At 44.6% G+C, this 22,513-nt stretch overlaps 1 protein-coding gene across 1 annotated transcript in view; it reads right to left on the bottom strand.

Moving 5' to 3' along the window:
• LOC107296457 (TRAF2 and NCK-interacting protein kinase-like) overlaps positions 1 to 21,668 on the bottom strand; it is a 64,872-nt gene extending 43,204 nt beyond the window's left edge. The window contains 4 exon segments of the mRNA XM_029286072.1: positions 104 to 289; positions 2,896 to 2,952; positions 13,851 to 13,916; positions 21,612 to 21,668. Coding sequence (XP_029141905.1) covers positions 104 to 289; positions 2,896 to 2,952; positions 13,851 to 13,916; positions 21,612 to 21,668 — 366 coding nt within the window.
• Positions 21,669 to 22,513: the final 845 nt, after the last annotated feature.

Here is a 22,513-nt window from a genome sequence, read left to right as displayed (position 1 = left end):
GAGAGAGAGAGAGAGAGAGAGGGAGGGAGGGAGGGAGAGAGAGAGAGAGAGGCAGGGAGGGAGGGGAACCAATCCAAGAACCAATTAGTTCCTAAACAGGAACCGAGTATCTAAATTTCCAAAGAAGTGTATAAAGAGAAGAAAAAGAGAAGGAGAGACCTACCCACAGCTGATCATCCAGACCTGCTGGACTCTTCTTGACAAAAGCACCATAATAGGTTGCAATGTTGCGATGGTGAGAATACTTTTTCAGCATATTAATTTCCAGTTTGATTTCTTCCTCCTCATCCTAAAATGAACAAAAATACAGGATATGAAAATACAGGTGCCAGAATCTTGGGACCTTCTCCCGAATTCTCTTAGCTTGAGATCAAAGGAAGTTTAAGCCACTTTCTGCTCATCTTTGTGTGCTCTTATCTTGGCGCAACCAAAACGCTGGGCAGATATTAGTCTGGTGACATAAAGACCTCTGACACATGAAGGAGACATCAGCTGCTCGACGTACCAAACTGTTGAGATCCGATGGATGGTGCCCACAGGTGTAAATTATTCTGAAATTCACTACCCATGAATATGCAAAGGACACCCTAGAATGCCAAATGTTGGATTAGCCTTGTTTTTCTTTTCAACCCATAGAAATAATATGCATGTCAAAACTGAGTCTAAACAGCTCATTTATCATCTGGTGCGAATTGTTTTATTACTGAATCGGTGCAAATTGAGCCTCGGTGTTGCAGAATAGGCAGCAGATTGCACTTAAAAAAAAAAAATAAGTTCCACACTGTTCACTAGGTAGGATGCATGGAAAGATACCAAGGCAAAACAATCAGGGTATTGACTTCTACTGAATACTCTTATTCCAAGCTCAGCTGGAGATTAAAGAGGGATCTGCTGCATTGAACAACAGATCCTCCAAATCCAGGAGAGATCGTGCCCTGCCTTGATTTCAGATTCAGTCCACAAGTTCAGCTAAGAGCTAGTGAAAATAGATGTCATGTGGTGAGGTTCTCCATACTAAGACACAGTCAAGGGATAAAATTAAGAGGCATAATCTGAAGTTGCAGGTTATCTCTTTGAGGAGAGACAGAGCATCTGGAAATAAAATGAGGGGGGGTCCAGGATGGTCCTGGGAGATAAGATTGTACTGTAGCCTAGAACAGGAACATCCAATCTTCAACCACAGGGCTGCCTCTGGTGCATCTACCAGGGTTTTGATAAACTGTCATGAATATATTCTTAGTGGGACAGAATGCAGACCTTACTGAGCCATGGAGACAATGATATTAACAATATTAAATTAATCTCATTTTAACCTCAATGAAAAGGGAACTAAATGTCTTCCTCCTTCTTCTTCTTCTCCTCCTCCTCCTCCTCCTCCTCCTCCACACACCCCACTCCCTTTTAGTGCTGAGGATGTTCCCTAGTTTGGTAATAAAACGACTGCAAGAAAACCACCAAGCTCAGAGAGCACCAAGGACCCTACAGTTGCCCTCCTCCTCCTCCTCCTCCTCCTCCTCCTCCCTGCACACTCCACTCCATTCTAGCACTGATGATGTTGTTTAGTTTGGCAATGAAACATGTGCAAGAAAACAAACAAGCTCAGAGAGCACAAGGACCTCATAGGCCTCCTCCTCCTCCTCCTCCTCCTCCTCCTCCTCCTCCTTCCTACAAATTCAGCTCCCTGCCAGAAAGTGGCGGGTAGTCTTGATGCACAGGGCGCTTATAAGCATCTGGAATGTCCAATATTCCAGACTGTATGAAATTTATAGTTGCAGGAGCCAGTCCGGGTCAGTCAGTGAGACCAGAGGTTTAGAGTCTTCCGAACTTTTGGACACCTGCTGGAGCCCATCCTCAGGGAAATTCTCTCTAACTGACTGTGTTATATTTGCCTTCCTTCGCGTTATTTCTACTCAACCCTGCATGCTTGATTGGCATCAAGCTGGGGCACCAGGCCAGCCTTCTCTGCTCCTATCATCAACCATTTCCCCTGGATCCAAAGAAAGCCCCCCAAGTTTCCACCTTGCCGAGAAGCGCCCTGTCCACTTTGCTCCGTCAGATTTCAAGAATCCGGGCGCTGCAGCTGGAAAGTTCTCTCCACCCCTCCCGGAAGCGCTCTACTGACAGAGGTCTGCCTGACAGATGGGCTGATTATCCCGCAGTGACCACCCTCGCATTTTGCTGCCTGAGCAGCTCACGATGAAGCAGCTCAGCAGATCAAAGATGGAGATGAAAAGGGACCCAAAGCAGCAGCTGAAGAGAAATGGTGCCAGTCTCCTTGGAAGAACACAGCAAACACATTTTAGGAACCTCTGCTTGCTTGCAAAGGCAAAAAATCTGAAGCTTGCTCAGTTTAGATCCCCCCAGTTCCTGGATGCTTTCAAAGCGGGATAGCGGTCGTTAAAATCTATTTCCTTTCTAAAAATAAAATAAAAATGGGGAACGGAGACCCAAAAAAACAGAAATGGAACCTACAGCTTCTCTTTGTCTCAGCATTGCAACACTGCCCTAGATTCTAAAGAGGAAAGAGAACCAGGTTGGTGAGCACCAAGATGTTAAGAAAACGCAGCAAGGGTAGAGGAAGCCAACAAGAAATCTATGTCCTGTCTCTGGAAACAGATAATCACCCCGAAATAAGCAGGAAGACAAGTTTTATTCTGCTGGTTTGTTGGATCCTGCTGTATGAGCACATGTATGTATATTGTTCCTGGTGTATGATATTATAGATAGTGTAAGATAAACCACCATTTATTATAGACCACTGTTTACTGTGTTCACTCCTGGGTTATCTCACGCAATAAGACTGTGCACGCTCTGACACCTCGTCTCCAGGTAGGTGTTTTGGGGAACCCCATTCTTTATTTTTTCCCGGCCAAACCAACTCTTGTCTGTGCTCACCTCGGTCACATTCATAACCTTGATTGCTGCAAGCTGCCCTGTTTTCACGTGGCGACCCTGGAAAAAGAGAATAAAACAAAGCCAATAAAAGCATCCCAACTGCCTAACGGTAGCCGAGTAAATGGCCCGTGTAAGCCAACGCGTCAAATCCATCATTTTGAAATACATCACTATAAACAGCTGTTTTTAAAGCCGCATCCCGAGCAATGGTAAACAATTTGCACAGCACCTAACAGGAAATCAATATTCAACGGTTGGGGCAATCAAGCCTAGTGATTTAACACTGGAAGCCACCCAGAGTCGCCTCGTCGGCGAGACGGGTGGCAAACAAATTTAATAAACGAAATGAAATGAAATAAATAAAATCTGCAGCACGGGGACAGCAGGGCCATCTGCCCCGGAAAGTGGGCCTTTTCTGTGGAAAGCACTGGATTTCCAATCAGCAAAACGTTTTATGAATCTAATCAATGCCACTGCTCTGCCAAGGCTTGTTTTGCCTCTGTGTGTGTGTTTAGTTTGAGAGTGAAGCCGTTCAGTACTTAATACTGAGTTACAACCATTCCTTTAGCAACCGGAGCACCGTGTCTGGAGTGTCTGTGGAGATTCTCTGTCCTCCAGGTCCTGGTTGTCCCAAAGCTGCTTTTTCTCGAGGCAACTGGACTTGCTTGTTTTTCTTTGAAGACGTTTCGCTTCTCATCCAAGAAGCTTCTTCAGCTCTGACCGGATGGTGGGGAATGGAAGGATTTATACTCCTTGCAGAGAGCTGGACATCAACTCTCTCCAGTCTGCAACACAGTCCTTTCAGCAGTTCCAAGGAAGCTCCATGCCCATTTTGCACCACTCAGGTGACCCTCCAAGTGGCCTCAACGACTCCCTAAAAGAATGCAAATGGCCAGCTCTGTCTGCAAGGAGTATAAATCCTTCCATTCCCCGCCATCCACTCAAAAGCTGTAGAAGCTTCTTGGATGAGAAGTGAAATATCTTCAAAGGAAAACAAGAAAGTCCTGAAAAAGCGTCTTTGGGAGTGGCTAGAGTAGTTGGAACACTGGGCAGGAGGTTAGCAAGGCCACGTTTGAGACCCAAGCGCTGTTGTGCGGCAGGGTTGAGTTCCCGTCCTTTGCTCCAGCTCCTGCCGGGGACCTGAAAGGAGCCCCCAACTGGGTGTTCCCTGGGCAACGGTGACATCACCGGCTAATCCAGTGGTTCTCAACCTTTTTAATGCCGCGACCCCAACCGGTCATAAGTCGAGGACTAAACCGGTCGTAGGTCGAGGACTAAACCGGTCGTAAGTCGAGGACTACCCAACCGGTCGTAAGTCGAGGACTTTCCCTGCCCGGGAGCGCCACACATGCGTGGTTCCGCCCCCTGTGCCGGCCGAGGCGTAGCTGGCAAGCGGCAGAGACGGAGCAGGCCGACCACCAGCTGGCCCAGCCCAAGGGAGGTAAGGCACCCGCCGGAAAAGGGGGAAAAAAATGGTGGACAAAAAAAATGGCGGACAGCCTTGCTTGGCGACCCCCATGAAATGGTCGATCGACCCCAAATGGGGTCCCGACCCACAGGTTGAGAACCGCTGGGCTAATCCTTTCAACCCAGAGGCGCCTTGGTGCTTTAGTGCCTTTAGTGACTGTTCTGTTACAACAGCACTGAAAAAAGTGACTTACGACTAGTCCTCACACTTAACAAACGTTGCAGCATCTCCACAGTCACGTGATCAGAATTAGGACGCTTAGCCACCGGCATATACTTATGACGGTTGCGACGTCCCGGGATCACGTGATCAACCTTTGCAACCAGCTGGCTTCCCCCCCAAGCAAAGTCAACAGGGAAAGCCAGATTTGCATGATTTACTTAACAACCGCAGTGATTCGCTTAACAACCCTGGCAAAAAGGTCGTAAAAATTGGTCGTTAAGCCGGGGACTGCTTGTGATCAATTCCTCCCCCCCCCAAAAAAAACCTTCAGTTCAATCTGGAAAAACAATGGTAGATTACGAAACTGCTGCTTCCCCCCCATCAAATAAGATCTTTTTCCGAAGGAACTTCAAAGTATTTCCTCTGCAACGTTTGCTCCATTAAATTCCCTTTGCAGGTTAGATCAGGGCTTTGCAACCAGTGGAACGGGTACCACCTGTGGTACATTGGCACCTGGCAGGTGGTACGCCACCATCCTAGAAAAGTGGTAGCGGGAGAGGGGAATGAGCTGAACCGGTCGCAGCACCGCACAAGCCTGAGCGAGAGACGGCTGGAGCTGCAGGGCTGTCAGGGCTCAGCGGAAGCGCCAGGATCAGTGCCGCTTTCCAGCTGATCGGCGCTTCTTCGGGGCTGTCAGGGCTCAGTGGAAGCGCCAGGATCAGCACCAGGCTCCAGCTGGAGCTCGGCGCTGATCCTGGTGCTTCTGCTGAGCCCAGAAGAAGCGCCGATCAGCTGGAATGTTGCAGCATCTCCAGGGTCTTGTGATTTACATTCAGATGCTTGGCAACCGATTCATATTTACGACGGTCACAGTGTCCCAGGGTCATGTGAAGTGACCACAACCTGCTGCAACCACCCAGCAGACGGGGGGAATAAAAATCAAACACCCCCCACCCCACCCCCGCTGCCAATCCTCAACAGAAATGCTCACAACAATGAAAACCTCGGACAGGAGGAAGAGCGCGGCCAGGTGGGCAGGCAGGTGTCTTGCTCGGCTGTGGCTTGGGGGGGGGACTTTTTTCAGTGCCATTATAACTTCGAACAGTCACTGAGCGAACCGTTGTAAGTCGAGGACTACCTGTACTTTATTACTTTTTTCCTTTTTTTTTTCGTCATCAAGTTTTTGACACTTTGCTAGGCGACTGGTGGTCCTCGGATGTTGCCATATCCTAAAAGTGGTACAATGGGTGAAAAGGTTGAAAAGCCCTGGGTTAGATGGCTTGCCGAATTTTCAATTTTGGCCATTCCTCCACTCTCTCTAGGTTTTTTTTTTCCCTCTCTCCTCTTTTTTCCTTTTGGCTAACCTTCAAGTCAAAATAGAAGCCGTTGGCTGGATCCAACCCAAACCAGCCAAGTCTGCATATTCAAAAAATCCAAACATCTGCCAGGCTTCTTTAATTCTAAAAACTAAATTCTTAATTCTAGGAGCTAAGGAAATAGCTGCCTCTTAAGTGATCAGATTATGTCGGGCTTTCGTTGATTGAGCAATAAATCATGGCAGCTTAGCCTGACTTTTCATCTTTTCTCCTGGCAGGAGGCCCACAGATGATTTGGCCAGATTACAATCTTGACTGTAGGTCAGGATCCAGCCATATGGCACAGTAGATTTCCCACTAAAGCAAAGATGCCATATGTTTCCAAAGGTTTAGACTCCTGGCTTCCTTCTTCCAAATTAATGGCTCTTCGGTGGAACACTTGAAGACTTGAAGTTGGAAGGTTACAATCTGTTTACATAATGGCCACAAAACTCTTGGTTCCCACCTGGATCAGACTCAGCTCTTCCAGATTATTTTGTCCATCAAGTTTAGAATTGCCTATTTTTAACAGACCTCGGAGGTCTTCTAATCCAACTCCTTTTTTCAAGCAGGAGACCCTATGCCGTTTCAGACAAATGGCTGTCCAGTCTCTTCTTAAAAACCTCCAGCAATGGAACATCCACAACTTCTGGAGATAAGTTGTTCCACTGGTTTATTGTTCTCACTACCAGGAAATTTCCCCTTAGTTCTAAGTTGAATCTCTCCTTGATTAGTTTCCATCCGTTGCTTCTTGTCCTGCCTTCAGGTGCCTTTGGAGAAGAGGTGGACCCCCTCTTCTTTGTGGCAACCCCTTAGATATTGGAAGACTTCTATCATGTCACCCTTAGTCCTTCTTTTCATTAAACTAGGCATGCCCAATTCCTGCAACCGTCCTTCGTGTGTTTTAGCCTCCAGTCTCCTAATCATCTTTGTACTCTGAATGGCAGTGACTCTCTAGAGCTGTGCACAGAGAAAAATCTGATGTTGCGCGGATGATGTTACCTACTTTGGTAATGAAACGTTGCAAGAAAGCCACCAAGAACATCAAGGACTGCCAGAGAAAAATCTCATATATCTCCTGGTTCAACTTTTTCAACAGAGATCCTGAAGGACTGATCAGGTGATCAATCGATCAATAAAATTATACAGCATGACAGGGAGACAGGATAACTAACTTCTCCAAACTTCCTTAAAGTGATTTGGGACTTGCACAGATCTGTCTCAGGATCTCTCACTCACAGGCCCAGATCGATGCTATAAAATACCAACTGTACCTCAGCCTAAGATTTGCCCTCAATTTATACCCAGCTGATGTCACAATTTGAGTTCCTGTATCGGAAACCATTGTTTTCAACTGTTTCCAGGCATTGAAAGCTTCCCAGGGCAGCGTGGAGCCCTTCCAGACAACCTGGCACCCTAGTTTAAGTCCCAGATATTGCCAGGAATGAAATATTCTTCTCATTTCCCTGGCCGATTAAATCAAGAACGATCCAGATCCCTGGGGATTCTTTGCCCGGGTTAATTTATTGAAAGTCCTGGTCAGCAGTCCCAATAAAACTGGTTTGAAAAAAAAATAATCATGAGAATTAAAGCTTTATCCATTGGCTACTAATGAAGTTACATTAACACAGATAGGAATAATTCCTGGGAAATTACTTTAATGCAGTGCAGAGGTCTATGGCTAATTCTGGTTAATTAAGAATACCCAGAGGGAAAAAATGCAATACTTTAATATATACACAGACATTTAAAAAAAAAAGCGGATTACATTTCAATAAGCGGTTGAATTTCTCGTAAGGTTTACAAAATTTTACATCGCTGGTGATGACAGTTAATCAGGGAAGATTCATCGTTTCCTCAATTTAATGAGTTCTTCTGCCATAAGGAATGGAAAAGTGGCCCCGAGGGGTTTAGTTTCTAACAAAGAAGTGTCCCTTTGGGTTTCAGTGTTCCGGAGAAAACTTTTCAGGGGATAAAACTTCAAAAATTAGCTTTCTGCTTGTGAGAGGGGAAAGATTTTATCCTGTCTCCCAAGGCAGAGATCCCGAGTGAATTGTGTACGTGTGCCCCAATGTCAGATATTATATCAAAAGTGAATTACATCTCTGATTGTCCTGCTTCTACTTTGTCTTTTGAGATAAATTTATATACTGGGGAGAGATATCAATCCTGGGGAGACTTTAAGCCTCTCGTTCCCATAAGCCCCCACCAATAGCTAAATGACTGATATATTAGCAGCTGGGGAGAAAGGGACGTAAGTCCCTAAGGGCCTGGAAGGAACATCTGGTTGAAGTCACCTAGAAGCAAGATATCAAACAAGGACTTTTTTTTTAGAAGATTCAGAGGTGGAACTTCTTCCCTGAAGCCAGATTTAGAAGTTGGAAATAGTTCTTCATATCAATAGAAGAGAGTTTGAACAGAGGGTTGAACTGTGGGGTCCTTGATACTCTCGGAACTTGGTCGTTTTCTTGTAGACGTTTCATGACCCAACTAGGTAACATCATCGGTGCCGAGAGCAAGCGGTATAGGGTCTCCGGCTTGAGCAGGGACTTGGATGAGAAGACCCCTTTACTATAATTCAGCAGGGCTTGGACTATCTGAATTCTTTCACACCAAATATCGCCTCTTGCAAATTTACAGAGATTTAGGGAGCTGTGGTGGCGCAGTGGTTGGAATGTAGTATTGGAGGCTAATTCTGCCCACTGCCAGCAGTTCAGTCCTGACCAGCTCAAGGTTGACTCAGCCTTCCATCCTTCCGAGGTCGGTAAAATGAGGACCCAGATTGTTGGGGGCAAGATGCTGACTCGGTAAACCTATTTGAGATGGCTGTAAAGCACTGTGAAGTGATATATAAGTCTAAATGCTATTGCTATTGCTAACTCTGCCCACTGCCAGGAATTCGATCCTAACTGGCTCAAGGTTGACTCAGCCTTCCATCCTTCCGAGGTTGGTAAAATGAGGACCCAGAGTGCTGGGGAGGTTCAACAGACTGACTCTGTAAACCGCTTAGAAAAGGCTGTAAAGCACTGTGAAGCGGTATATAAGTCTAAGTGCTATTGCTACCTGTTCATTTAGCAGGCTCCCTGCACACCATCCAACCTCTGTAATGGAACACTTAGCACCAAGTTACAAATCCCGGATCCGAGAGAGGGACAGGAACAGATCAAAAGAAGCCGAAAAGATTGGGATCAAAATGATTAAGCGGCTAAAGCAGTGGTGGGATTCAAATACGTGAACAACCGGTTCTCTGTGTGGATGCCGCTTCCGGAAGTCCATTCTGGGCCTTGGCAACAAAAAATTAGCTACCAGTGGTGTGAACCGGCTGAATCCCACCACTGAGCTAAAGTTTGATACGTTTTTGTTGCCAAATCCCCACGCTTAAATTTAGCAACTGCGCACCACCAACACAACCAGGTTGCTAAAGACTCTTTTCAAGCAACACCTGGCCTACTTCTCAACAGCAGAAATGGGTCAGCTCTTTCCCACATTCACATAGCCCGGATGTAAACCTGACGATGCTGCCTTGCGACAATTCGCAACTTTATAAGTCAGTTCCAATCCATTTAGGTGAGACAGGGATCAGCATGGACACGAAACATCTGGCGAAGCTCAGACAGACACGGAACAAGCGAGCGATGCTACAAATAAATCAAAGTGGAGGAAAAGACTTGAGTCTAACTTTTCAGGATGCCACGTTACTGTAGGCCAACTACAGGAAGGAGTAATTTCCCCCACATCGCTGCATCTAAAGCTAGGTCAGTAAAGACAAAGGAAGGCTCTTTTTTTAAAAAAAATAAAAAATAAAATAAAAAAATCAAAGAATCTGTAAGCAGTTGGCAATGCTTATCTAGAGGAAACAGTCAACAGATTGGAAGCTCAGCGCTATAATAGAATTATTATTATTTTTTTTCTTCCAGCCTGTGTTGGTTAACAGCCTTTTTCTCTTCAGCACTTCCTGGTAAATAGTTCTTAAATTTAGCACGCTACACTTCTCCAGCTCAAGCTTCTAGGTGATTGATAGACTGTTTCCACCATTCCTAATTTAACAAAGCCAGAATTTAACAAAGCCAGAAATAATTAGGGGTGGTAGTGGTGGAGGTTAAAACATAGGAAGAATGATTGCAGGAATTGGGTATGTCTAGTCCAGGGGTAGTCAACCTTGGCTCTTTTATGACTCGTGGACTTCAGCTCCCAGAAGCTGAAGCTATGCTGGCTCAGGAATTCTGGGAGTTGAAGTCCACGAGTCATAAAAGAGCCAAGGTTGACTACCCCTGGACTCTAGTCTAATGAAAAGAAGGACTGGGGGACATAATAGGAGTCTTCCATTATTTGAGGGGTTCTTACAAAGACGAAAGCATCAAACTATTTTCCAAAGGACCAAAAGACAAGATGAGAAACAACAGATGAAAACTAAGAAAGGAAAGAAGCAACCTAGAACTAAGGAGAAATGTCCTAAAGATGAGAGAAATCGACCAATGGAGCAATGCCTTCAGAGGTTGTGGATGCTCCATCACTGGAGACTTTCAAAAAAGAGACTGGACAATCATTTATCTGAAAGGGTACAGGGTCTCCTGCTTGAAGAGCGGGTTGGATTAGAAGACCTCCAAGGTCCCTTCCAATTCTATTATTATTCTATTCCAAGCCATCTGCTCTCACTTCTAACTTCTTCTCAGACATGAGCCAGCTGTGTGCTGCAGCTGCCAAAAAGGCCAACACAGTGCTGGGCTGCATTAACAGAGGGATAGAATCAAGATCACGTGAAGTATTAATACCACTTTACAAGGCCTTGGTAAGGCCACACTTGGAATACTGCATCCAGTTTTGGTCACCACGATGTAAAAAAGATGCTGAGACTCTAGAAAGAGTACAGAGAAGAGCAACAAAGATGATCAGGGGACTGGAGGCTAAAGTATATAAGGAACGGCTGCTGGAATTGGGTATGTCTAGTTTAACGAAGAGAAGGACGAGGGGGGACAGGATAGCAGCCTTCCAGTATCTCAGGGGCTGCCCCAAAGAAGAGGGAGTCAAGCTATTCTCCAAAGTGCCTGAAGGCAGGACAAGAAGCAACGGATGGAAACTGATCAAGGAGAGAAGCAACCTAGAACTAAGGAGAAACTTCCTGACAGTTAGAACAATTAACCAGTGGAACCACCTGCCTCCAGAAGCGGTGAATGCTCCAACACTGGAAGTTTTTAAGAAGAGACTGGGCAGCCATTTGTCCGAAATGGTATAGGGTTTCCTGCCTGAGCAGGGGGTTGGACTAGATGACCTCCAAGGTCCGTTCCAACTGTTTATTTATTATTATTATTATTATTATTATTATTATTATTATTATTATTATTATTATTATTATTATTATTATTATTATTACGACTTCTCTTTTGTGTTGTTCATTCCTCTGCTCAGGAGAAAGACTGTCTCCTGGAGGTTGGGTTGGATGCTTTGAGGCAAAACCCAGAAACAGGAAGATGTTACTTCCCCCCCCACAACCACAAATAGCTTCCAGGCGCAAAGGAGTCCCACCATGCCAGATCCTTTCGCCTGCTTTGGAACCTTCTGTTCAAAGAATTGGGCAGAGCATGAAATGGAGTCCAGCAGGCCTTATGGAAACCACATGCCTCCACAATGCAGTCCTTTCTTAAGTCTGGCACAGAGAGGCCTTATCACTGGACAGTGTTTTGTTTTTTTTAAAAGTTCTGGAAACGACTCATTTTTGTATGATTCATCTATTTTCTCCACCTCCAAACAGATCTTCAGCCCAGCGTCTCTTACCAGCTTTAAGGGACTGCAAGACTGTACGCTCTTACAGCCAACATGCCCCAGTACTAGGTTTAAAGTCTGCCTATCTTATGGAAGCTTGTCCTAAACTGTAAGAAAAAAAAATATAAGCTGCAAGAGAGCTGGTTTGGTCTGGTAATTAAGGCACCAGGCTAGAAAGCAGGAGATGGTGAATTCAAGTCCTGGCTTAGTTGGGTGACTTTGAGCCAATCGCCAGGAGATGGTGAGTTCTAGTCCTGCCTTAGCCATGAAAGCCAGCTGGGTGACTGTGGGCCAATAACTGGGAGAATGTGAGTTCTAGTCTCACCTTAGCCACGAAAGCCAGCTGGGTGAGTTTGGGGTAATCACCAGGAGATGGTGAGTTCTAGTTCTGCCTTAGCCAGGAATGCCATCTGGGTGACTTTGGGCCAATAACTGGGAGAATGTGAGTTCTAGTCTCACCTTAGGCATGAAAGCCAGGTTGGTGACTTTAGGCCAGTCCCTCTCTCTCAGCCCAACCCACCTCACAGGGTTCTTGTTGAAGGGAAAACAGGAGAAGGAAGTTCTGTTGGATATGTTCGGTGCCCTGAGTTATTTGTCAAAAGGTAAAAGATGGGATATACTGTAAACCAGTAAATAAATAAGCTGCGATTTACAAACAAGAGTTGGTTTCTCCTGCTGTGTTAAGGCAGACAGTCTACCATACACCTTGTGGCTTTAGGGCAACCGGTAGACCCGACCAAAGCATCGGGTCTCACACCTGATGGATGAGTGACAGATCAAAGCTCCAAGCTGTAGCTCTTGTAAAAAAAAACCCCAAAAAACTTTCAAACATCTGTCATAGATAAAAGCCGATTCCTGCTGTGATATGCACAACGGCTTATTTTGTATCCAAACGGTCCAAAAGTTGCACAATAACCACAAGACATGTCGGCAAGGAAGTGAACGTCAGCAAAAACAGTTGGAATGGATGTTCAACCATCAATCAACGATGCTCGGAGCTTTATAATCAGATGGAATTAGTTACATGACAGCATCACATCCCCTCAAGACTTGATTGCATTAATCACTGGCCGCATTTGATGCATTGAGGTTTGGCTTAACAAACTAATATACAGTAGGATCACTGCCAAACCATGTCTGTCTCACTTCTCCCTTTCCACCAGCAGAGAAATCAGCCACCAAGCCCTCACTGCTATTGTGTCTAACATGAAAATCGTGGCTAATGATGTCCAAGCAAACCAGGATACCTTATCCAACTTTAATCCAGGTTTCATCAGCTTTGCACATAATATTAAGCCGTATCCAGTCAATTTATTGAGGTCAAGTTCACTGAACTGACTAAGCCCAAATCAAACAGCCATAGTTTTAAAGAATCTAACCACAGCAGCTTATAAACCAAAGTTTATGATTTGGTGAATTGTAAATATATTATTAGAAAACTCTGGATAAGCAGAGCTTGGTTAGGTAAGTTGTGCAAACAAGGACATCTTCTACTCATCCAAATTAAATCACATTATAATTTACCTTCATTGTCAAGCTTTACCGGATTTAAAATTGAAAACTGCTCTCCTGGTTTGCTTTGGAAAGCATTACCCATAATTTGTCAGGTGGATATAGCAAGAAATTATGGTTAATCATGGTTTCCTGGTGTCCTTCAACACTTCCTTGAAGGCCACAGGAAGCTGTGCAAGTAAGAGGCCATTGTTTCGACAGCCGTTGAATCAGTTATCTGTCATACACACAGTTAGAAATTCGTAGCAACATCTGGATGTACAAACCCGTTAAAAGAACCGCAATTTCAAATTTCTGATTTTTTTTTCTCTTAGCACACATCCAGATGACCTCGTTTTCCTTCTCATGATGAACAACTGCCTTCATCATGGTTCAAGAATTCACACCTATTACAGACCACAGTCAGACTAAAATGTAGCTTACAAAACCATTTTGAATCATAGCTAATCTCCCGACTTGTTTGCTGGACCACCACAGTGTAAATTGAAGAAAATTCATATCATATGTTTATGCCATGGACTGGAGTCACACAATCGAAGGTTATAACAGAATATCAGAGTTGGAAGGGACCTTGAAGGTCTTCTAAACTAGACCAACATCTTGCTCAAGCATATCTTTGTTTCCAAAATGTATTATGCCCAATTGCCATTAAATATATTAATTTTTTTAGCCATCCATTCTTCAGAAATATCCCATACCTTATAGACTTGTCCATATGTCCCATTTCCAACGACTTGCACTAGTTCAAATATTCCAGCTGGGTCCTAGAAAAGAATTAAATTAGAGGAAGTTAATATGCGTCTTAGGAAGATTAGCTCCTTGGCTGAGTTTTACAGACTGCATCCAAACCTTATCTGGTTTGTTTGGCTAAGCATCTTGGCGTTGATGAACCACAGCTGATGGTTATGCACACTCTACAAACTTATCCATGGCCCCTCTCCCTGTGCCTTATGGGTTGTGTATTTTCATTTAAAAAAAAAACATTTCAATCTTTAATAACGATTGTTTTATATAGATTTGTGATTTTATTTGGTGGTTGTATGCCGCCCAGAATAACTTCTTGTGAAATGGGCGAACGTATCAATTCGGTACATAAGCTCTTCAACCATCTACAAGGAAGGCAGCACGGGTGAAATGTGATCTTTGTGTGATATCAAAGCTGCCTCTTAAATACAGTCTGTGAAATGATGAGGGTAAAATCCCCCTGGTCCATTAAAAACAATAGGTTTAACAACTTAACAGCCACCCCCCACCCTCCCCCAAACAGAACCCATCTGCAGGAAAAGAACATTTAGGATTTTAATGTTTTGAAGTTGGAAACTGCCCAGAGACATTCGCTACAAGATGAGCAGCAAAGAAATTCAATATGAATTTAAGAGCCGTGGTGGGGCAGTGATCGGAATGCAGTATTGCAGGCTAATTCTGCCCACTGCCAGCAGTTCGATTCTCACTGGCTCAAGGTTGACTCGACCTTCCATCCTTTCAAGGTTGGTAAAATGAGGACCCAGATTGTTGGGGGGCAATACGCTGACTCTGTAAACTGGTTAGAAAAGGGTGTAAAGCATCATGAAGCGGTACATAGGTCTACGTACTATTGCTATGAACAAACAAACAAATACTTCTTATCTGAACCAAATTAAGACGAAAGTATGTTTCCATGTTTCTTGTGGAGAAGAACGTCTGGAATATTGGAACGTTCATGCAAAGGAGCCACATCTATTCTTGGAGAACATCAACAGAACCCAAAATTAAACTACAGTCAACCTCACCCAGGGTCAGGCAATTCTATTTTCTAAAAACAGCTTGGAAAAGAGATGAAAGATGGCACATCCAAAATCATAGTGCAGTTAAGGTCACACTACCACAGCAAAACTCAAAACTCTTCTACAGACTGGGGCACAAAAACTTAACTTCTGCTTCAGCTAAGGATGCAAATAAAGTTTAAAATAAGTTAATTTCCACCTGTGGCTTTCACTTAATGCAAGGCTGTCTTTAAAAAAATAATAATCCTAAAGTGATTTGAATATGTAAATGCTTGTGTTTCCATAAGAAGTGTGCAATATTCAGGTACCTGCACGTAAAACCTAAAATTTGTTCAATCTTAGGAGCGAAACGAAAAAAAGTCCAGAATTAATGTTATATATGGACGACACTCTTATTAGTGTCTGCCTCATAATGTGTTCCACTTCAGAGAGGTGTTAATGGAGCCCACCACAATTTAGTCATAAGGCCAGCAGTGTGTGGCAGCAGCCAAAAAAGCTGCTTCTATGCCTCTGTTTATATAATCTTTAGTTGCATAAACAGAGGCATAGAATCAAAATCAGCTGAAGTATTAGTAGCGCTTCATAAAACTTCATAAGGCCACAGTTGGAATACTGCATCCAGTTTTGGTCACCACATTACAAAAAAGATGTTGAGACTTTGGAAAAAGTGCAAAGAGCAACTAAGATGACCAAAGGCCTGGAGACAAAAAATATATGAAGAATGGTTGCAGGATTTGGGAATGGCCAGTCTAGAGAAAAGAAGGACTGTTGTTGTTGTTGTTAATTGTGAAGTCGTGTCCGACCCATCGCGACCCTATGGACAACGTTCCTCCAGGCCTTCCTGTCCTCTACCATCTTCTGGAGTCCATTTAAGCTCACGCCTCCTGCTTCAGTGACTCCATCTCCATCTTTCCCAGCATTAGGCTCTTCTCCAGTGAGTCTTTCCTTCTCATTAGGTGGCCAAATAGTTAAAGAAGGACTAGGGGTGACTATTTGAGGGGCTGCCACAAAGAAGAGGGGGACAACCTATTTTCCAAAGCACCAGAAGGCAAGATAAGAAACAACGGATGGAGACTAATCAAGGAGGGAAGCAACCTGGAATTAAGGAGAAACTTCCTAACAGTGAAGACAATCAACTGGTGGAACACCTTGTCTTCAGAAGTTGAGGAAGCCTCCTTCATCACTGGAGGCTTTTAAGAAAAGACTGGACAGCCACTTGTCTGAAATGGTATAGGGTCTCCTGCTTGACCAGGGGGCTGGGCTAGAAGACCTCCAAGGTCCCTTCCAGTTCTATTCTGATTGATTGATAGTCAATCACAGACATGAGATCTAGAGGCTTGGCTTAGCCAATCTGAAAATAAGCAAGGAACTGCAAAGCAAACAGGTTGAACCACTGCAGAAAACAAAAGTGTCCATTTCCCCAAGTGTTAACCTCCATCTGGTTTAAACATCAAGGAAATCCATTATGCTCCTATTTCCTGTGCCAGCAACCCCAGAAGTATGTGAAGGCAGCAAACACACTTGATGGCCTTCAAGTCACCGCCTGCCTGCTTCGTTTTCACCCGGCTGGCCTCCTCATCCAATGAATAAAGACCAAACTAGAGGAGAAACCATATGGTGGAGTCCATTAGAGTAATTAACATCCGAGTGATAAATGGTTGGGTCAAACTGTTGACACCTGTCAAAGAAAAACTGTTAGCTATTTTGGCAGAAGCAGCAGATCAAATGGTCCAGGGACACCACCGGATGGTCAAGGAAAAGCTGCATCTAAAATGGGTCCAGTTTTGGAATAATTAAGAATTTGCCCAATCTGGAAGACTGTAATATAGCATGGCTGGGCCATCAAGTGGAACAAGAGTCAGTCAAAGTTGAATATCTGAGTCTAAAGGTAGATTGCTGCTATTTTCAACAGCCAGTTTAATTTCACTTGTTAGGTTAAAATCTATCTATCTATCTATCTATCTATCTATCTATCTATCTATCTATCTATCTATCTATCTATCTATCTATCTATCTATCTATCATCTAGAGATAGAGATAGATAGATAGATAGATAGACAGACAGACAGACAGACAGACAGACAGACAGACAGACAGACAGATAGATAGATAGATAGATAGATTTTAACCTAACAAGTGAAATTAAACTGGCTGTTGAAAATAGCAGCAAATAGCAGATATCTATCTATCTATCTATCTATCTATCTATCTATCTATCTATCTATCTATCTATCTATCTATCTATCTATCTAGAGATAGATAGATAGATAGATAGATAGATAGATAGATAGATAGATAGATAGATAGATAGATAGATAGATAGATATCACACACTCTTAGGATTGGCTTGCAGCTCACTGTCAAATAAATAACAAGATACATTCTGCATATAAGGAGATATAGAGGTTCCCCCCCTTCCTCCCCCCCTCCCGTTTATGATCCGCAAAGCCGGAAAGGTTAGGAAACTCTGGACTAGAAGATCAAAGCTGTCATTCTGTAACTTCTGTTAACATGGCCTAAAAATCTTACAAGATTCCTGCCCTCAAATTGTAAGGACAGCTACAGGGGGGAAAAAAATATGGTTAAGTGAGTTCTCTTTTGCAGCCACTGTCAACTGTCTTTTCCCACAACCCCCAAAAATAAAAAAAATAAAAAAATGCACGGCTAAAGACGTCAGATGTGGTTCTTGAAGGGTTCTTTTTTTCTTTTTTCTTTTTGTATATATGAAAGAACTCCACAGAAGTTTAACCAAAGTTGTGGAGGATTGTTTTTTTTTTTTGTACCCAGGACACCAGTCCTCTTTATTCCAACTGCAGAATTTGCAGAATGTGCAACTTTTTTGTTGTCGTTTTAATGTAACAATATATATATATATAAAAAAACAAGTCCAGGGCAGGGATGTGGGTGATGACTCCACATCTCAGGGGGGAATTGATAAGACCGTTTGTGGACAGGAAGGCCTGGGTCGGGGAAGGGCAGACCCTGGAGGCACATTTATTGGAAGGGCCTTAGGACAGCAATTCCACCCCGTCTGTGCCAGTCATACCAGCAGCTCAACCGATGCACAAAGGGTGCCTTAACCTCATTTCAGCGGGTTTTAAAAACTTTGCAGAACTCATATTTGCTGGTGAGACAAAGACACACAGAAGCTCTCTCTCTCACAAATCCAAGGATTTCCTGAACCCCACCCTTCCCAACTTTTGGGGGCAGGGATCAGCTGACCTAATAAAGGGAAGAACAAAACTTTGGATGGCCCTAATCCAGAAACTGCTGGGAAGGAACATAGCAAATAAATTCATTTCTTAAAGCAAACACGAGATTTGCACTAAATGACACACACACAGAGAGAGACACACACAGAGAGAGACACACACACACAGAGAGAGAACAAGCACTCTTCCGCTATCCAAAATATTGGTCAGTGGGATGGAATGACATTTCTGACAAAGCACGCATTCAGGATTATGAATCTGCAAAGAAGCTGAAGCTGCAAAAGAGACATCTTTAAAATATGAGTTTCAGACATGCAAATGGAAAAGTTCTAAATGAGGCGACTTCATCTCCTAAAGCTTTTAGGAGTTCCAAGTTTCAGAAGAAACTTTTTTTTGGGGGGGGGGCTGTAGCCACCCTTCCATTCCTGGTATTGTCTATCTCAAAGAGACAAGGAAAACCTTTGGATTCCCAGACGTCCAGATGTTGCCAAACTCATCCAGATGGTTGACCCAAGTCCGTGTGACTGCCCTCCTGACCCAACTCATCTCAACGGTTGGTTTAAGCTGGGATTGGCGCTCCGGTCAAAGAACACGGTGGCTGGATACCATCCAAGCGGACACCAGCCAGAACATAGAAAAGAAGTAGTGCAAGATCAGAAGACATGGAGAGACCTGGCCCATAGGATCACCAAGAGTCGGACACAACTGAATACAATGAGATCTTAAGAGCATGGACACAATATGTAGTGGTTGAATGTAATCTTCTCCTTCTCCTTCTCCTTCTCTTCCCTCCCTTCCTCCTCCTCCTCCTCCTCCCCCCCCATAATATTTCAGAGACTCATTGAAAGTCTCCATCTATCATGGAATCTCTCAGCCTCAACTCCCTATTTGAACAGTGGAGGACCTTAGAAGATTATTGTCAACCTCAACAAGGAAGAGATGCACACAGTATGTAAAACTGCTGTAGAGACTCAGGAAAAACATCCTACAGATAATCACATCTGTAACTGTAACTCATTCCAACTTTGCATCCAATGACTGAGAGGTGGTCCACCACCTCAGTCTATCTAACTGGTCCGCCACCATCAAAACGAGGTGGTCTCCACCCCCCAACGAATGGTTCTAGATCAGGTGCTCTCAAATTCTAGATTCAGGTTCCAGCTTTGTTTAGCCCCCTAAATACGGAGAGTGGGACCCACCGCGCCACAACTACAAGCATCTTTAGGGTTCAAATGTAACGCCTTGCATAAGGCAACAAGGAAGTTCTCCGTGGGTACATTTTAATGAGTTAACGATGGTCACTGTTTCCCAAACTCTTCTCCAAATCTGGACTGATTTAACATTTTTCAAGATCCCATGAGAGACAAATGAAACACTGGGCCGATCAAAGGAAATCCACACTTTCTGCCTCACTTCCTTTCTTTCCTCAGCTAGATAGACTAATCTACCCCACCCAACATATCTCACAAACAACGTTGTCATCTGCGTTTATGAGTCTTCTTATGAATCACCAGCGTTGATGTGGCTTCAGGAAAGGCGAATGCCGTTTTAGCTTCTGCTTTCTTTGAATAATAATAATAATAATATGCATTTGTTTGAAGAAGTAGCAATTCCTCTCTATTCAGCAGATTCCGCCTCAGGACTCTGCAGTTATTATCCTGGAAAAGATTTTAAAAGATCTGGGATGCTTCAGAAGGATCTATCCAGGATTCCAAAAGGGACCAAGGAACCTGGATAGAAGATCTACCAAAAAAAATCACATTACAACACTGGTAGTCCCAACTTACAATAGTTCGTTTAGTGACCATTCAAAGTTACGGCGGCACTGAAAAACGCGATTTAGGACCCGTTTTCACAGTTACAACCTTTGCAGCATCCCCACGATCACGTGATCAAAATTCAAACGCTTGGCAACTGGCATGTACTTAGGACAGTTGCAGTGTCCTGGGGTCACGTGATCCCCTTTTGCAACCATCCGACAAGCAAAGTCGACGGGGGGAAGCCAAATTCACTTAACAACCATGTGACTAATGAATCACACAACTCTGTGATTCATTTAACAACTGTGGCAAGAAAAGGCCGTAAAGTGGGACAAAACTCACTTAACAAAGGTCTCACTGAACAACAGGAATTCTGGGCTCAGTTATGGACGTAATTCGAGGATGCCTGAATTCCTCGTGGACCCATCCACGAAGCTGTGATCCATTGTCTTTAATTCCCGAGCAGCAGGCATTTATTTACTGGAGACAAAACTTATATTCCATCCTATTGTGAGACTGTAGATGGCTTATAGCAGGAATGTATACTATGCAATATGAAGAATAAACATATTGCTCTGTTATGCTCTAAACTATAAAGCACAATAACACAATCAAGCACAATAACATAATAACTTCCTGACAGTTAGAACAATTAACCAGTGGAACAACCTGCCTCCAGAAGTGATGAATGCTCCAACACTGGAAGTCTTTAAGAAGAGACTGGACAGCCATTTGTCTGAAATGGGATAGGGTTTCCTGCCTGAGCAGGGGGTTGGACTAGATGACCTCCAAGGTCCCTTCCAACTTTATTATTATTATTATTATTATTATTATTATTATTATTATTATTATTATTATTATTATTATTATTATTATTATTATTATTATTATTATTATTCCTGCTGTAAACTATAAAGCACAATAACACACAATGGTTTTCAGAGGCAAAGCAGCCAGTTCCAGTTGAACGTTTTTTTTGGGGGGGATGCTACTCTGAAGAGTTTGGTGACTAAAAGTAGCCCCCCCTAATTTACAACGATTTGTTTAGTGACCCTTCAGAGTTACGACGGCACTGAAAAATGCGATTTTGGACCAGTTTCCAGAGTGACGACCTTTGCAGCATCCCCACGGTCTTGTGTCAGCTTGGGAAGTGACTCGTATTTACGACGGTCGCAGTGTGTCCCAGAGTCACCGCGATCCCCGTTTGTGACCTTCTGACAAGCAAAGTCAATGGGGAAGCCAGGTTAACAACCGTGTTACTAAGCTGACAATTGCAGTGATTCACTTAACAACTGCAGCAGGAAAGGTCGTAAAAGGGGGCAAAACTCACTTAAGAATCGTCAGCCACAGAACGTTTGGGCTCAGCTGTGGTGGCAAGTTGAGGACTACCTTTAGTGTGTGTGTATATGTGTACACGTGTGTATCTCTCTCTCTCTCTCTCTCTCTCTCTCTCGTGTCTGGCTGCCCTCCTCCTAAAAAAAATGAACCGGGTCACTAACAGCTGTGGCGGCCGCGTTCCCACGACCATGCCCAACCGGGTCGGTTTCAGCCTTGCCGGCAAGATCCGCGTCTCTCGCGTGACGCGCGCTGCCCCCCGAAAGCCCCACGACTCAAGCCGGGCGCGCAGAGGAAAAGGCGCCGCCCCGGCGGGCTACACGCGTCGTGGGAACGCAGCCCGGCTTCTCTCCCCGTCTCCTCTCCTCCCCCGGGCGGGAGCCACTTACCCGCAGCGCTCCCAGGTCGGTGTTATCCAGGCTCCGGGCAGCGCAGTCGCCGGCCATGGCTTAGCGGGCGGCGGGGAGAGGCGGGCGCCCTCCGGGCTGGGCGAGGCTGCGGAGGAGCGGGGCGAGCGGCGAGCGGCGGCCGGCCCGGCTAGGCTAGCTGGCTCTTCGGCGGCTCTAGTGGGCTCAGCCGTCGTCCATGGCCGCGGAAGCAGAGCCCGGGAAAAGCCGGGGGAGAAAAGAAAAAGAAAAAGAAAAAGAAAAAGGAAGGAAGGAAGGAAGGAAGGAATCTTTTCTTCTCCCCCCCCCGCCCCGCCCGCAGTCAGAGGGCGAGGACCCGGCCGCTCCTCCGTCCCGCGGCTCGCAAGGACAACAACTTTCGTGCAGACATTCCCGGGGAAAAGTTTTGCGAGGAAGTGACGTGGACAGGGGGGGGGAGGGGTGATGCAACAGCTGGGCTGGGTGGGGGGCAGGGGCCAGCTGCAGGAGGGGGCTCGGCTCCGGGGATGCCCCCGGGGGGGGGTCCTCTCTCCGGGACCCGTTTAAGCTGCGTTCACACAACCGCTTTTCCCTGCTTGGCATTGCGTTGCGTTGCTTTCCTTTGCATTGCGCGCTCTCGGGTTCAATGGGTAAAGCCCCATCCAGATCCAAGCAGAGTTAGCTCACTCCAAGACACTTTTTTCCTTTCTTTTCTTTCTTTCTCTTTCTTTCTTTCTCTTTCTTTCTTTCTTTCTTTCTTTCTTTCTTTCTTTCTTTCTTTCTTTCTTTCTTTCTTTCTTTCTTTCTTCCTTCCTTTTCTTTAACACTGGCACCTTCCTTCCTTCCTTCCTTCCTTCCTTTTCTTTAACACTGGCACCTTCCTTCCTTCCTTCCTTCCTTCCTTCCTTCCTTCCTTCCTTTTCTTT

This window comes from Protobothrops mucrosquamatus, unplaced genomic scaffold (genome assembly GCF_001527695.2).
Source record: "Protobothrops mucrosquamatus isolate PMUCROS unplaced genomic scaffold, P.Mucros_1.0 scaffold2814, whole genome shotgun sequence".
NCBI classification, from domain to species: domain Eukaryota; kingdom Metazoa; phylum Chordata; class Lepidosauria; order Squamata; family Viperidae; genus Protobothrops; species Protobothrops mucrosquamatus.
Note: the sequence above shows the minus strand (reverse complement) of the source record. Positions and strands in the feature narration are given on the sequence as shown.